The sequence below is a fragment of the Benincasa hispida genome, chromosome 9 (assembly GCF_027475165.1).
Source record: "Benincasa hispida cultivar pf3 chromosome 9, pf3_genome.v1.1, whole genome shotgun sequence".
NCBI lineage: Eukaryota > Viridiplantae > Streptophyta > Magnoliopsida > Cucurbitales > Cucurbitaceae > Benincasa > Benincasa hispida.
This window is the reverse complement of record NC_143486.1, coordinates 19,863,971-19,878,278: the sequence shown is the minus strand read 5'-3', so window position 1 is coordinate 19,878,278 and position 14,308 is coordinate 19,863,971. Positions and strand designations below refer to the sequence as shown.

The 14,308-nt window shown below is 32.1% G+C and overlaps 1 protein-coding gene and 1 long non-coding RNA gene across 2 annotated transcripts; both read right to left on the bottom strand.

Annotated features, from left to right (window-relative positions):
* Positions 1-4,445: 4,445 nt before the first annotated feature.
* On the bottom strand, positions 4,446-6,390 carry LOC120086728 (uncharacterized). The gene is made up of 2 exons (XR_005484301.2): positions 6,197-6,390; positions 4,446-5,721 (listed from the first exon to the last, which is right to left on the bottom strand). It is a non-coding gene; the product is annotated as an uncharacterized LOC120086728 (long non-coding RNA).
* A 3,821-nt stretch (positions 6,391-10,211) lies between these two features.
* On the bottom strand, positions 10,212-13,226 carry LOC120084605 (mitogen-activated protein kinase kinase kinase 20-like). Its single transcript, XM_090317017.1, has 2 exons — positions 12,659-13,226; positions 10,212-10,450 (listed from the first exon to the last, which is right to left on the bottom strand). The coding sequence occupies exons 1-2, from the start codon at positions 13,224-13,226 to the stop codon at positions 10,212-10,214; spliced, it is 807 nt and encodes a 268-aa protein (XP_090173143.1).
* Between the last annotated feature and the right edge of the window lie 1,082 nt (positions 13,227-14,308).

The window sequence follows — 14,308 nt, the reverse complement described above, 5'->3', positions numbered from 1 at the left end:
ATGTTGTAAATAATCAAGCGACAGAAGAGATTCGAGACAATGGTTAGTTATTAGAAAGGGTTGAACTCGAAAGAGGATACCTGGACATAGACTCCTAGGTCTATAATTTTTATGAAATCAATCTAAGATAAAAATAATTTATTTGGTTAATTCATTTAACAAAATCATACCCTAGAACGTGTCTTTGTCTAGTTTCACCCCGATGTTATCTTTTCTTGCTTTTTAGGATTAGATTAATTAGTTTCTCATCACAGTTCGATCCCCTAAATAAAATTAGATGGAACTTTGAATAGCTAAAAGAGTCAAACCAATTTCCCAGAGGATGATACTCGGTCTCTTGGCCGTTTTACTATATTATAATTTGATGTGTACGCTTGCACTCCATCAGGTATTTTAGGAGTTTAAACGTCGATCTTCACGGCAATATTTGGAGGTTTCCATCGATCTTCACGTCGAGTGTTTCTTCGTGTAGAATAATGATCAGATTTGGGGGTTTTAGGTATTATTAAGAGAGCCAAAACAACGTTGTTTAATTTAAATAATTGAGCTTTTCTTTGATAGTCATTGCCCATCAATGAATGATGTTTTCTTAATCATCAAGAAAGACCACATCCGTGCACCAAAGATCTAAATCCCACATAAATTTAATATTTGTTTTCACGGTTAGATTCGTTGATGGTCCATGCCCGTCAAGTATTGCTTTCTCTTGATGGTCATTACCCATCAAGAAATAAGTTTTCTTGTTAGGTTGTGCCTATTGGGGATGATGCCCTAAAGTCTCGTGTTCTGTAGTTTGTAAACAGTTTGTACGAACGCTTGTGATGTGTAATATATGATATTTGTTTCACTACTTGACTTTGCACATTGGATATTTTATTTGCTTTACCACAATAAACTAAAATCTCTGGTTGTCATTATATAACTTAAGCATGTATATGGTGACATACAAGTGGATCATGTTTTAAGTGATAAACAAAATGGTCTGTAGTATATGGATATAAGAGGGAAACCTTATCCTAGTAACTCTACAGATGCGGCCCACTTTGTGGAATGGTTACAAATGTTATGACTTGCCATAGATGGTCTGATCCTGATCATTCGTGTGGGGACATGCGAGCGGGGGCGTCTTATACAAAGAGTTTGTATAAGATCTGACCACAAAGAGTTTGTATAAAAGGGTATCTACTGCAAGTTAACAATGTCACGACTTATGTTATAGCAAATCATAAGACAATTATAAAGAAATGTAGAAAAATGAAAATATAACACTAGTGATTGGTAATCAAATTCGATGTAAATCACCTACATCTAGGGGACAGAGTGCCTGAGAAAGATAATTTTACTAATATCAATGATAAGCAATTACAATGTAGTACTTATTTCTAATAGATGTATGATTACAGTGACTAACGCACAATTTTATCACTCAACTAATAACCAAGGCTTCCCCTATGTGTGAGATTCCTTCTTACGGTGTCTTAGGTTTCCCCTAAGTTGAATAATTAGTGAAACAAATTTTAGGCTCCCCTAAGATCGAGACTGCTTCTCTAACAGGTTTTAGTTCCCCTTAAGACGTGAGACTTCTTCTCACTTATGTTGTATCTCTCACTCTAAAAGCAAAGTCCCATTTGCTCAAATGACTTAGGCTCTCCCTAAGCTTAAGAATTATTTCTCAAAAAATCTTGGCATGAGAATCCCTTCTCAACAGATCTTCTTACCATCGATGTGAGAAAAATAGAGAATGTCTTTAGAACACGAAAACATAGATTCGTCAATACACTATATTGTCAGTCGAATACACATATCAAGCTTTTCACCAAAAGAATAATACGGTTAACCCATTTGGAAAAGATAGAGAACCCTTTAAATAAGAGCAACGAAAACAAACCACCAATAAGGAATGTATCTTGCAGAATCAGCATTGTCGTAGACATTCCTCTTCCTGAAACCAACAATGCGGAGACACATCTCATAACATCTGTGATGCTTAAACAAATATTGTCAACCATACAAAATCTAACAAACTCCCCCTTTGGCAGATTTTTTTTAAGCATTGACAAAAAAAATAACATAATTAACCAGCATAAACATACAAGCAAGATGACAATGTCATTAACAAATCATAACATTGTGAAAGACAAACCACAGTTATTCTTAAAGATATACAACAAAATCTTCTTTTTCTTCCTTTTGTTTTTTTTTATTTAGCTACTCCCCTTTTTTGCCACAGTTAAAAAAGACGACTGGAGGAAATTTGATTAATAGGGACAACATCAAGCATCCACATTGTCATCCTGTGCACTAGAGTTCCACCATGATCAGTACCATCCAAAGCACTACACAGTAAATTCAACATATCATCCATCGCAATAAATTCTGAGCCAAAACACCAAGATCTTTTGATTCAAACACTAGCACATGCATCACCTTTTTCCCACATGGAGTCAGAAGAAACTTCCTAATTGGACCACTTTTAGTTACAGGAACATCAGTGTGAACCGGGTCAGGAACATGTTTTCCCTAATAAAATCTGTAGCTGAATGACAGAGCAGAGGGAAAAAGTCTAGGGACATCAGAGTTCAGAAGAAGATTAGGTATTTGAGTGAGTAGAATCCCATAAATAAGTCTAAGAAAGCACACCTACTTATGCACGACTTAGTAAAAAATGTTAACTACTCTCCCTCACCCATGGATGATTTAGCTATTCATGTTTGTGGAAGAGAACAAAGATGTGTGAATCATGGAAGGAATTGTATTCATATTATGAATAGTCTTCTTCAATCACTACATTTAATACAAATATAAAAGAACAACTGATGCAAGGAATAAAAGGGAAATGAAGAAATCAAGTCGTAGGTGACAACCTCTTACTCCTTAAGGCTCTTAGTGATGACTGCTTAATACTGACTGCAAATGATCTGGAGGAACTCCCTCTTCCTTCCTGGACAATTATTGAGCTCTCACTCAAAATTCTCACTGGAGAAGCTTGGAGGAATGGTGGTTATGGAAGATTAGGACGAATTTTTTGGTAGAATTTCCCATCTCTCGATGGATGAAGCTACTTTCAACTTCTTGGGTAGGTTATTTGTAGGCACCAAAAGGTAAAGATCATTGCCTTTTTCTAATGATGATCTGCCTCATATTAAATTCCATGCCCTACTGTGCCACCTGCTACATGCTAGAGATCCATTAGTGGTGCAATGAACCTATCACATCGGCCACCAACTTGCTCTGTTGACTTGACTTCCACTGCCCACGCATTTGTCGTTTTCTTTTTGTCGTGTTTTGTTTCGTCGCGTGGTGCTATGCGTTGCAGAGTTGGTGTTTGGACTGATGCTTTTTCAACTGTCGCTTGTTTTGATTTTCTTTTCACTCATCTTGCGTTCAACAATGACATATTTCATACTTTTTCAAGAATTGTTAGTTTTGTAATCTCACAATCGCAAAATATATTTATTTGCATTGATTCTTTCTCAAGTTGACGTATTTTCCTTTGATTTTCTTAATTGTTCTCAATAAAAGAGTAGAATAACTTGTACTTCTACAAGTTATAACACCCCCGCATTTAAAATAATGCTTATCCTCAAACATATACTTAAAATCTTAATATATCTCAACTTACTTTGACGCGTCAATCAGACCTCTCAAAGCGCTTCTTAATTCAAGATTTATTAGATTCGTGTTTCTCCTTAGCTTTATTTTCCTTCTTCTGAAAATATTTCTAAACCTTAGATGCGGCAAACTTATTCTTAAAAAATCCCTTATTTATTTTCAAGGCTATCTAATATTTTCGTTTTTCAAGTTAAAAAAAAAGCTTCTTGATTTTTCTTTACTCCGAATTATTTATGCGCTGATTCAAGCATCTCACCTTCATTTTAGCTTGCCCCCACGAGTGTCATGCGAACATCCAACTACGAGCAAGGCACCCTTCTCAGACTTAAATCATGCCTTAGCAAGTTTTTTTTTTCTTTTTAGTATAGGCAGCGGCGTTACGACAAATACTTTTTGCATTAATCATGATTCCCATTTTCATTTTGGCTTGCCCCAACGGGTGTCATGCGGACATCCAACTATGAGCAGGCTTCAATCTCAACGCAAATTCTTATTATTATTATTTTTTACTATATTTTTCTTTTTTGTGTACATGTTTAGCTTAAACCTCTCTCACCTCCAAATTTAGAAGGACATTGTTGAGAACCAAATTATGCAATTGCTTTGAAAATTTTTTGTAAAAGAGGTTTGAGATAAACTTACACGCATATTAATTTCGAGAAATATTTCTTAAGGCAACATCCTAAGACTAAGTACTAAATACTTATCATAGTAAATCAAGTATTGGCTAGCACAAGTATCATCGTTGAGGTTATTGGGAAAATGCACCAAAGCAAGGGGAAAATATCAAGGTAGTAAATATAAGCAAGGGATAAATGCAAAGAAGAAACACGTAGCCAATGATCAACTTGTCAATTCATTTAATTTGATTAATATATAAGGCGATTGAGAATACAAAACGTTGAATGAAAATTGACAAAACCTACAAAGAAAACACCCCCAAATTTAGTTTCCTTCCATATTGTTGTTATCGTCAGGCAGAGGAGGAAATACTTCTTCCTCAGGGAAGTGTAACAGTTGTTGAAGATGCGGCGGGATAGCAGGGCCAGTAATTAGTTGAGCAAGCACTTCTTGAATGTATTGCAAAGTGAAGCGGAATTGCTCATGTTGCTTCTACGTCTGATGTCAGGTGAAATTCCTCATCATAATATGTTGGTAATGGACTTGCTAAATTTGTTGCTGAACAAATTCTCGAAGCTTGTGTTGTTGTTGGACAAGGAAAGAAGTAACTTTAGAGATAAAGATAATCTTTCGCGATAAAAACTCATCGCATGCATCTTAGAGATAGGGTAGTGTGGCATCAAGAACCGAGAGGTGAAGTTCATTATTTATGAGTTTTTGACATGAACGCTTAGCTTATACATTGCTTAGGGGAATGTTGATGAATCTTTTTCAACCCTATCCATTTATTTGTGTTCCATCCATTTTTTCATCGCACACTGCTTAATATTGCATTGCAATTTTCATCGCATCCATTTTACCTATCAATCACTTAGATTAAATAGAATAGTTAGATGTACACACTTCCATCGCTTACTTTGTAATCAAAACACTGCTTTGCACAATTTAGTTTTATGTCCCTGAGTTTGACACCCAAATCACTCTAAGACTAACTAGATTTATACTTAGATTTAACTAGAGAAAATATTATGTCTAGATTAAGAGATATTTGTATTGAAAAAGTACGACATAAAACATTTCATCGCAACAATCTAGAAAGACAACATAAGGGTTTCTTTGGCATTTATGCTCTCTTCTTCTTCCTCTTTGCAATTGTTTTACTATTTTTAGTAAATGTGCTACAAAGTACATCTTATATGCAAACACATAATAAATCTCCAAGAAATGATAAATTGCAATGAAAAATTGTATTTTAGCATTATAGTATAATTGAAACCCAATCATCAATCCGATAACAAAAAAAAAAAGTTCAATTAACACAAATTTAAGTCATTAATATTAATCCATAGACAAAAGTTAGATAATAAATCAATGTATGGCTTTTCCCACTCCGCAACCTACATCAATATACTCTTCCTCTTCCTATTTTCTCCATTCAAGTGTTGTCGTCCTTCACTAGAATCATTCTCCAAAGTCAACCTTTGTTCACTGTCCATACTAAATTTGTAAGCCCTAATCGTTCAATTAGAAATAAAAGGAAGAAGAAAATGATCTACTATTATCACTAGAATCATTCTCCAAAGTCAACCCTATTTGGATGAGCGTCTCTCGTTCTCGTATACCATTTCTTGTTCTCTTTTCTTCCCACGAATTTTCTTCAACTCGTTTCTTCCTTTTACATGTCTCTAAACCCCCCTTCGTTTTGAAGGGTTGTCTCATTCCAATTCAAACACCATATACTAAAAATCAAACCTAAAATCTGAATACTTCATCTCTCTAAGCCCCTTCGCCCGATCATTTAACAATCATGAAATTGTTTTATTCTACAACTATCAAATGCAAACCCTAAAAGAATCAATTGAAAACGAAACCCATAAACTGATTAGATGCACCCGTAACGAAAACCCAAAAAACAAAAAATCGAAAATGAAAATGAAAAGAGTGAATTTTGTATGGGGTTTACCTCCAATGGAGAAGCGAAGAAGTGACTGTGTGTGGGAGAGAATTAGATTGGTGACAGTAGATTCACTTGAAGAAGAAATGAGAGAGAGAATTTTGGGGAAGTAAGAAGAAACAAGAGAGAGAATTTGGGTGTAGTAAGAAGAAAGAGGGAGAGAATTTGCGTGTAGTAAGAAGAAATGAGAGAGGAAATTTGGGGGAAATAATAGGGAAAGACGTTTAAAAATAATTTGGAGGTATTTTTTTAGTAATAAATATTAAACAATGTATTTTATTTTAACTTTTTTAATTTCTTTTCTCATTAAAATAATTTTGTAAATTTAAAAATAGTAAACATGGCTAAAAAATAGAAAACGAGAATTTATCTAAAGCTATGATATTCTCAATGCTTTAAATATAATTTAATTGTCGCAATCAACTTTATTGCAACAATTAATAACAATGTTGCAATGTAAGCATTGTAATATACATATTTGTAACTTTTTTTTTTTAAATACCTCAATAGCAAACCGCTCCAATTGAATATCTATCGCAACAATTTAAAAAATATCGTAAGCAAACTGTTGTAATACATATGAACTGCAACAATTTTGTCATGTGTTGTTAGAAACCGCTGCAATTTTATAAATCTTTGTAGCATTTTCCAAATCGTTGCTAAAAGAAAAAAGGTACAATACACATGTTTTCTTGTAGTGGATACACAAAACACTAGGTTATTATTATTATTTTTTTTTAAATTTTATCTTGTTTTTTAAAAATGGTAGATGAAGCCTAATAGTGAATACACCACAACATTAGTGAAAATGTATAGTTCTGATGGACTATTTTTGAAATAAATGGAATGTATAAGATAATAATGTAATATGAGTCTACAATTAAGTCTTTCTGTGCAGAAAAGTTTTTTTTAAGGGAAGTAAACCCTTCTTTTAGAGGAATGAGAGTATATAGCAGAATTTTAGGTTTCAATTGGAAAAATAAAAAAAACTAGAATTTAATAAGAATTTTAACAAATTTGTTATGGAGCAGGTGATTTGGCTTTTTCTAATTCCTTATTTGCCCTCAATTTGATCCGTAGTACATATAAATGTTGAAGACGGAGTTATTAACATTTATATATACAGTGTAATTATCAACTATTGAGTTATTAGTTTTCAGCAGAGTCTGATTATATATATATATATATATTTGCATTTAAACGAATAATCCTTCCTAGTTTTTCTCTCCAAATATCTCTCTTCGAATAAATCTCCAAATTTGATTAATATATTTTTCCATTTAAACAAATAATCTCTCTTGATTTTTCTCACCTCAAATATCTCATCTAGATCTCTTTTCTTTGCAGATTTAGTTTTATCTAACCAGTTTTTTTTTATTTCTTTTTGTTACAAGATTCAATGTTTATCTAATTATTTTTTTCATTTATTTATACATATTCTAAGTAAACGTAATCAAAATGTGTCACATTTATGTAGAATTATGAATAAATGTGACATATTTTGATTACATTTATTTAGAATTATGAATCAGTCACATTTATTGTTACCGTTACTGTTATTGTTAGGGGTCAAAAGTAACAGTAACGATGACAGTAAATGTGACAGATTCATAATTCTAAGTAAATGTGATAAAAAACAATCTATGTACGTTTGCGATTCTGGCCCATTACAATTAATCTATCAATAGAATTTGATTGCGATTATACCAATTTTTACTACGGATTGATAAACATGGTCTTATATGAACTTATACCCCTCCTGTCACAATTATAAGAGGACTTACACGATATTGATAAAATACTATAACTTAGGCTTTAATTAATAACTAAATGTTCTCAAATAGGATGTTGCTTTCTCGATCAATATTGAACCAATTTTTAACCTTAAACTTTACTTTTAATTCCATCAATATAAACTTCAAATTACTTGGTAAATTGTATCAATGGTAAATGTATGAATTGAAATTTATTAAGTCTAAATAACATATTTATATTTAATAATTGATTAAAATTAATAATAATGATTAATTGATATTAGTTTATTAACTAATCAAACTACATTTTCCCTATTCATCTCTAAGATATAAAAATCCAATAATAAGAAGGGTGTTAAGAAAACTTATGCCAAGAGGTAATAGCTTGAGTTTTAAAAAATAAAATCATGTGAAACAAAGAAGAACATTAAATATCTATTTGTGCTCCCATCATAAAATCAACAAACACGTCCTAATGGAACTTGATCAATGGTGTAAATTCTATTAGGGTTAAAATTGATACAACCTGTCAAAATTTTTATTTAAGTTCATGAAATTTAAAGTTAAAGGTTAAAATTGATACAACCCACTAAATTTGAGGTTTAAATTGATATAAATACAACCTCTTAAGCTTAAGGTCAAATAATGATATATTTTTTTCCTTTAATTAACCAAACATATTATTAATGAACTCAAAATTGGTACCAATGCAAATGGTAAAATATTCATAAAATAGTCTAGCTTAATGTCTAAAATATAAAGATTGACGGTACAAATTATATAAATTGAATTCTGTAAAGAAAATAATTGAAATATAGCTCTTATTGTATAAACCAAAATGATATAGGAAAGAGGAAAAAACAAACCTATATAAACTTAGATTACTCTTAAACAACCTTTCACCCCCAAATTTCCAAAAATAAATTTAATAAATTTGGGCCAAACATCTTTAATTTCAAATTATTATAAATTCAAATTCTCGTCCTAAAATTCCTTTGTTAAATAGACGAGAAGAGGAATTTACTGACATTGCTAGAAGAATAATGTAACGATTTGAAGAAAAAAACAAACAACCATTTTAGAAGTAAAATCTTGCTATTGGGATTTATGAAAGCAATTTTTTTAAGGAATATCAATATCATGAGTAGTTAGAATAGTACATAGTTAATTACTTACGTTAAAAAATTGATCAAACAAAACAAAATATAATGTTCTTAAAGATATGGAAACAAATAATAAAATCATCAAGTTTGAACAATTTCTGGAACTCTAATGAAATATTTCAAAATCTCATTTTCCCACAACAATGAAGAAGATGAGTTATTTTAATAGCAAAATAGTCAAGAGGTTCTGTTTGATTTTGCTAATAACACTGTGCCACATGAACCTTGACCTAACATCATCTTCATTGGAACCGAATTTACCATTGTGAGTTACACAACTTCAAAAAGGGAAAAAAATTAAAAAGATGACAAACATTGGAGAAAGGAGTGATCTTTTTTTATAAGGAGAGAAGACCGATTTCCTAAAAGGAAAATAAATGTAAACATTTTAATTTATTATATCTGTTTCGTGTTAATTTTAGGACAATAAGATAATTCTAATAATTTCTTGAAGTTATTCAAACTAATTAAAATTAGAATATCGGTTTATTGTCAATATTATTAAGGGGAAAAAATCAACATATTAGCATAACGCTCTTCATTCTTTAAATTATTTCAAAAACAAATGTCAAAAGAGTTTTGAATGTGAATTTTGATCCAATGAATTTAAAGTTGAAGTTGAGAATAACAACGAAAACGTTTTTAAGTAGTTCAAACATGATCATTGCAAATAGGGTTTAAGTCATTGATTGCATCTTAAGATGAAGTTTTGTATAATGTAATTGAGATATAAATTAAACCAGCAAATTTGAACTAATTGACAAAAAAGAAAATTGTATATAATTTAATAATTTATGAGAGATCTAAATATTTATTTCATAATAAAGAATCATTGTTATAAAATTGTATACATGGTCAAATAGCGTGTTAATTACATAAATTTCATTGACATAAATAAACAATAAATGAATATCATATTAATAATTACAAAACAAAATCCTTAACTAAATCCAAAAATTCTAATAATACAATTGATCATATGATGTTAGAGCTAAGGTTATGTCACCATCTTTCTTTACGGTTTTCTTTTCTTAGCTACAATAGAGATCTTGAAGTAAGTCAAAGTCACTTATCTATTTATCTTGAGACTTTAGCTCAAAATAACTTCTATAAAAATCCTCTTTCTTCAAACCATTCTATATCTGATAAATCAGGTAAACTCTGAGTCAGGAGCAACTCATCAACTTCATATTCTTCTTTAAGATAAGGATGTTTGAGTAGCATATTAGCCGTCCATCTTTGTTTAGACTTTTGATCGATACATTTTGAAAGAAAATCTCTTCCTTCTCTAGATAATTCTTCTAGAATGTCTGCTGGTAGATCCATTTGATTCACAATCTTTTTCGCTAGTTATCCCAGAGTTTTACAATCACTCCACACCGGCTTTCCAGAAATCATTTCAATTAAAACACAACTCAAAGACCAACTATCAAGTGAAGTGTAACGACCGGATCCTTACATATTATGGTCCAACCGCTACGACATGCATACTTAGGCTTTTCTCTCATGAGATGAGTTTTGGTAAAAATATCAAAAGAACATATCTAAGATTTTATTAATTAGGTAGAAAACTATATAAAAAAAGTTTATTTTACAAAACACCAGGATCCATAAAACATTAGCGTAGTGATACAAAAATGCATATGCCTATAATAGTGAGCTTGATGGTTAGCCATTTAAGCGACGTCCAGTTCTGCCACCTACGCTGTGTCCTTACCTACAAAGTCTGTAAAATAGGATGAGTATATAATATACCCAGTAAGTAGTTCTCATATAGGGTAGTGACCAAATGCACAATCACATGCAACATGTCCTGAAAACATATAATAACATGTGGTGGTCGGTTATGCTTCTAACGTAAATTTCTCCGCCCTGGTAGGAAGATGAGGACTTAAGCGGAAACTAACCCATCTAATGATTAGCGGATCATGCAGTCAGTAGGGCCAGAGTCACATCCAACATTAACCATTAGCATAAACGTAAGATTGGACTAGAGGAGTGCAACCATACATACCTTGTTAGTCCCTAGCATAAACTTGACATAGAATTGGGTCTAGAGGGGTGCAACCATACATGCCCTGTTAGCCCTAGAAGCATAACCTTTAAAATGTAATCTTATTTCATCATTGTGAACAAACATAATGTATGGGGTCTCTTGTCGATAAACGTATTTTAAACATGTAATGCAACATAACAATAACATAATTATACAACATATTAAAGGTACACTACCATGAAACACTTAAAGAGAGAGTGAGATAAACTACTTACCTTGACTGCGATCCTAGTTATTCCTTATTATTTCCTATGGTTTAATCAGTAGAGCTTTCCCTCTTAAACATGAAGGAAATTTGGGCAGCACTTCCCTCGCGTTTCCTCCTTCTAACTAATAGAATTACTTCACCATTTTCACACGATTTTTACTATTGAGTTTTGTTTTATAATGAGTTTAACTTTCAGCCTAAAGCCTCCTATTTATAGCCGTTTCCAGCTCTTATTTGTGTGACAACTCATTCTACAAATGGCTTCTTTAAAATTACTTAGATTTAAGAATTTCTCTTAATAAGACACCTAATTTTGGCTAACGTTTGCCCTTACGTCATCAACCTTTATTTGTATTCAATTTTAGAATTCTCCATGTATAATCTATAAGATCGTGGCCAAATTCAACGCATAATCCACGCTTCGGTCCAAATCTCGCTCTCTCTATTCTCAGAATCTCGCTCTCTCCACCTTTCTCGCTGGTTTGGTTCTCGGGGATCTCGTGGCTCTCGCTCTCTCCAGCTTTCTCGCTGGTTTTACTCTCGTGACTCTCGCTCTCTCCCATTTTCTCGCTGAGAATCTCGCTCTCTCCACTCTCACTCTCTCCAATTTTCTCTCCAATCTCGCTCTCTCCAATCTCACCAGTATGGCTCTCTCCTTCTTTCTCTCAATCTTTTCTCTCCAACTTTGCTCTCTCCCAGTTTTCTCTCCAATATTTCTCTCCAATCTCGTCAGTGTGGCTCTCTCCTTCTTTCTCTCCATCTTTTCTCTCCAACTTTGCTCTCTCCCAGTTTTCTCTCCAATATTTCTCTTAAATCTCGCTCTCTCTAGGTTTCTCTCCACCAATCTCGCTAGTTTTCACGTGTGGGTTGCCTTCACCACTTGTGACACGTGGATTCCACTTCTCCTTTTTAACTCTTTCAAATTTTAACCATATATGGGCAATTAATTCACCTCCAATTCTTCTAATGAGCAGTGCCCAAAAAGTTATCTACTACCCTTTGTCTCCCGAATTAGCTAGCGTTCAACTTCTAATTAATCCTCCCTGATTCTACCCACTTATTCATTATTTTTTGATAATTAATAAATTTCTTATTTTTTTCCAATTCTAAATTTCCACCTGATTTTCCTATTAAATTTATATATTTTTCATTCTTGATTATATCTTTTATTTGTTTTCTTGCTTTCTAAATTAGGGTTAAGGTATTACATTTACCACCCTCTTAAATAAAATTTTGTCTTGCTTAACATTTGACACAAATTTGGGTTGCTACATGAAGTGTTGATCTTACTGAAAAGAATGGATTCTGGTGACATGTATTTTGGTGTTCCTCTAAATCTTGGTTTGACATTGGTGGATATCATCACTTCCTCAAACTCATCGCATTTCTTGGAAAGCCCAAAGTTAGCTATCTTCAACTTCACCTTGCCAGTATCATCGGGGAACACAAGAATATTATCTACTTTGATATCGCCATGTACATACCCTCGCTCATGAATACAACAAAGACCTCTTAAAATCATTTTGAGATACTTTTTGACCTCAACCTCTGGCAATTTCTCCCGTCGCCTAATCAAGTCAGTTAAACTACCTCTAGCAGCATACTCCAGTGCAAGGCTGTAAGTAACAGTATCAAGAGAGTCCCCTTCAAAATAGATACCACCCCCAACGCATTGAATAATTTCAGGACATCCATTAAAATTGAGCAAAATAGTTTCTTCTATCATGAGTGAATAAGCATATTCTACCAAAACTACTTTAAGAGCAACAAAATCAAGAGGTGCACTAGTTGGCACTGCTAAGAACACTGTACCATGAGAACCTTTACCTAAAACCTTCACTTGATTCCAATTAGACATCTCCAAAATCAAGAAGTAATTTCTCCATTCCTTTTATTATAGAATAATGTCTGCAAAATGATCAAAACCAAAAGGAAAAAAAATGATTAACAAATCTGGAAATTAAAGAAAGCGATAAGAAAATATAATGTATGGGTTATAAGTGTTTATACCTTCAACTGAGTGCTTCACCGAGTTCGCCGGCAGAAAGAAAAAGAAAAAAGCGATTACGGCAAAGAAAAATAATGGTTGAGAGAGAATAGCCACCAAAATTTTTAATTCAGATGAACACAAATTTTAGAATAAGGCGTGGAGTTATTTTTATAAGTAGAGAGAATCAACCTCCTATTAGGAAAATAAATTTAAACATTTTAACTTATCATATCCTTTTTCTAAATTAAAAAGGAAAACTTATCATATCCCTTTCCCTTTTAATTTTGGACAATGTGTTTCAATTTCAATAAAGAAAATTCCAACAATTCCGATTTAAAGTTTTCAATATTGAAAAAAAAAAAAGAAAACAATATAATTAGCAGTTTATTTTTCGATTAATTTTATTGTTTATTTCCATGATAATTAGATGCTAGCTAAAAAGATTCTGGGCTAATTTGAAAATATGAAATCAAAACTAATTTAATTTATACAATATTATGTTTCTTTTTAACAAAATTTGGCCATAGATCCTCGTGATATTGAGTCTAGACAAGTAATGGCTTATAATATTAATGGTTGAATATATATTTCTGTGTTCAAGAGTAAGTTAAAAAAATTTCTAGTACTCTCATAGTATCTATTATATCTATATATTCAAATTATGAATTTTTTTTGTTCATAAAGAATTACTTAGAGAGTGTTTAGAGCATGAGTTGAGTTATTAAGTTTTGAGAGTGTGTATTTATTTATTGTGAACACGTAAATATGCCCTTAATGGCAACCCTATTTTTGTGCATGTTTAATCCATATGTTCCACAACCGTTAAAGAATGTTGTAAGGTGTTTGATTGTATAAATAATAGTATTTTGTTTGCATTAAATGCAAGAATTACATGTAGAACATTGTAAAATATTTTATTTATTTATTTATTGAGTTCGCATCTCAAATGA

What these genes read in the sequence shown, in the direction of transcription:
- LOC120084605 (XM_090317017.1), bottom strand. Translation starts at nt 13,226, where the DNA reads ATGTCTAATTGGAATCAAGTGAAGGTTTTAGGTAAAGGTTCTCATGGT. An exon ending in ACCAGAATCCATTCTTTTCA is followed by an intron (nt 10,451 to 12,658) that starts GTAAGATCAACA and finishes TGGGATAACTAG; the next exon opens with CGAAAAAGATTGTGAATCAA.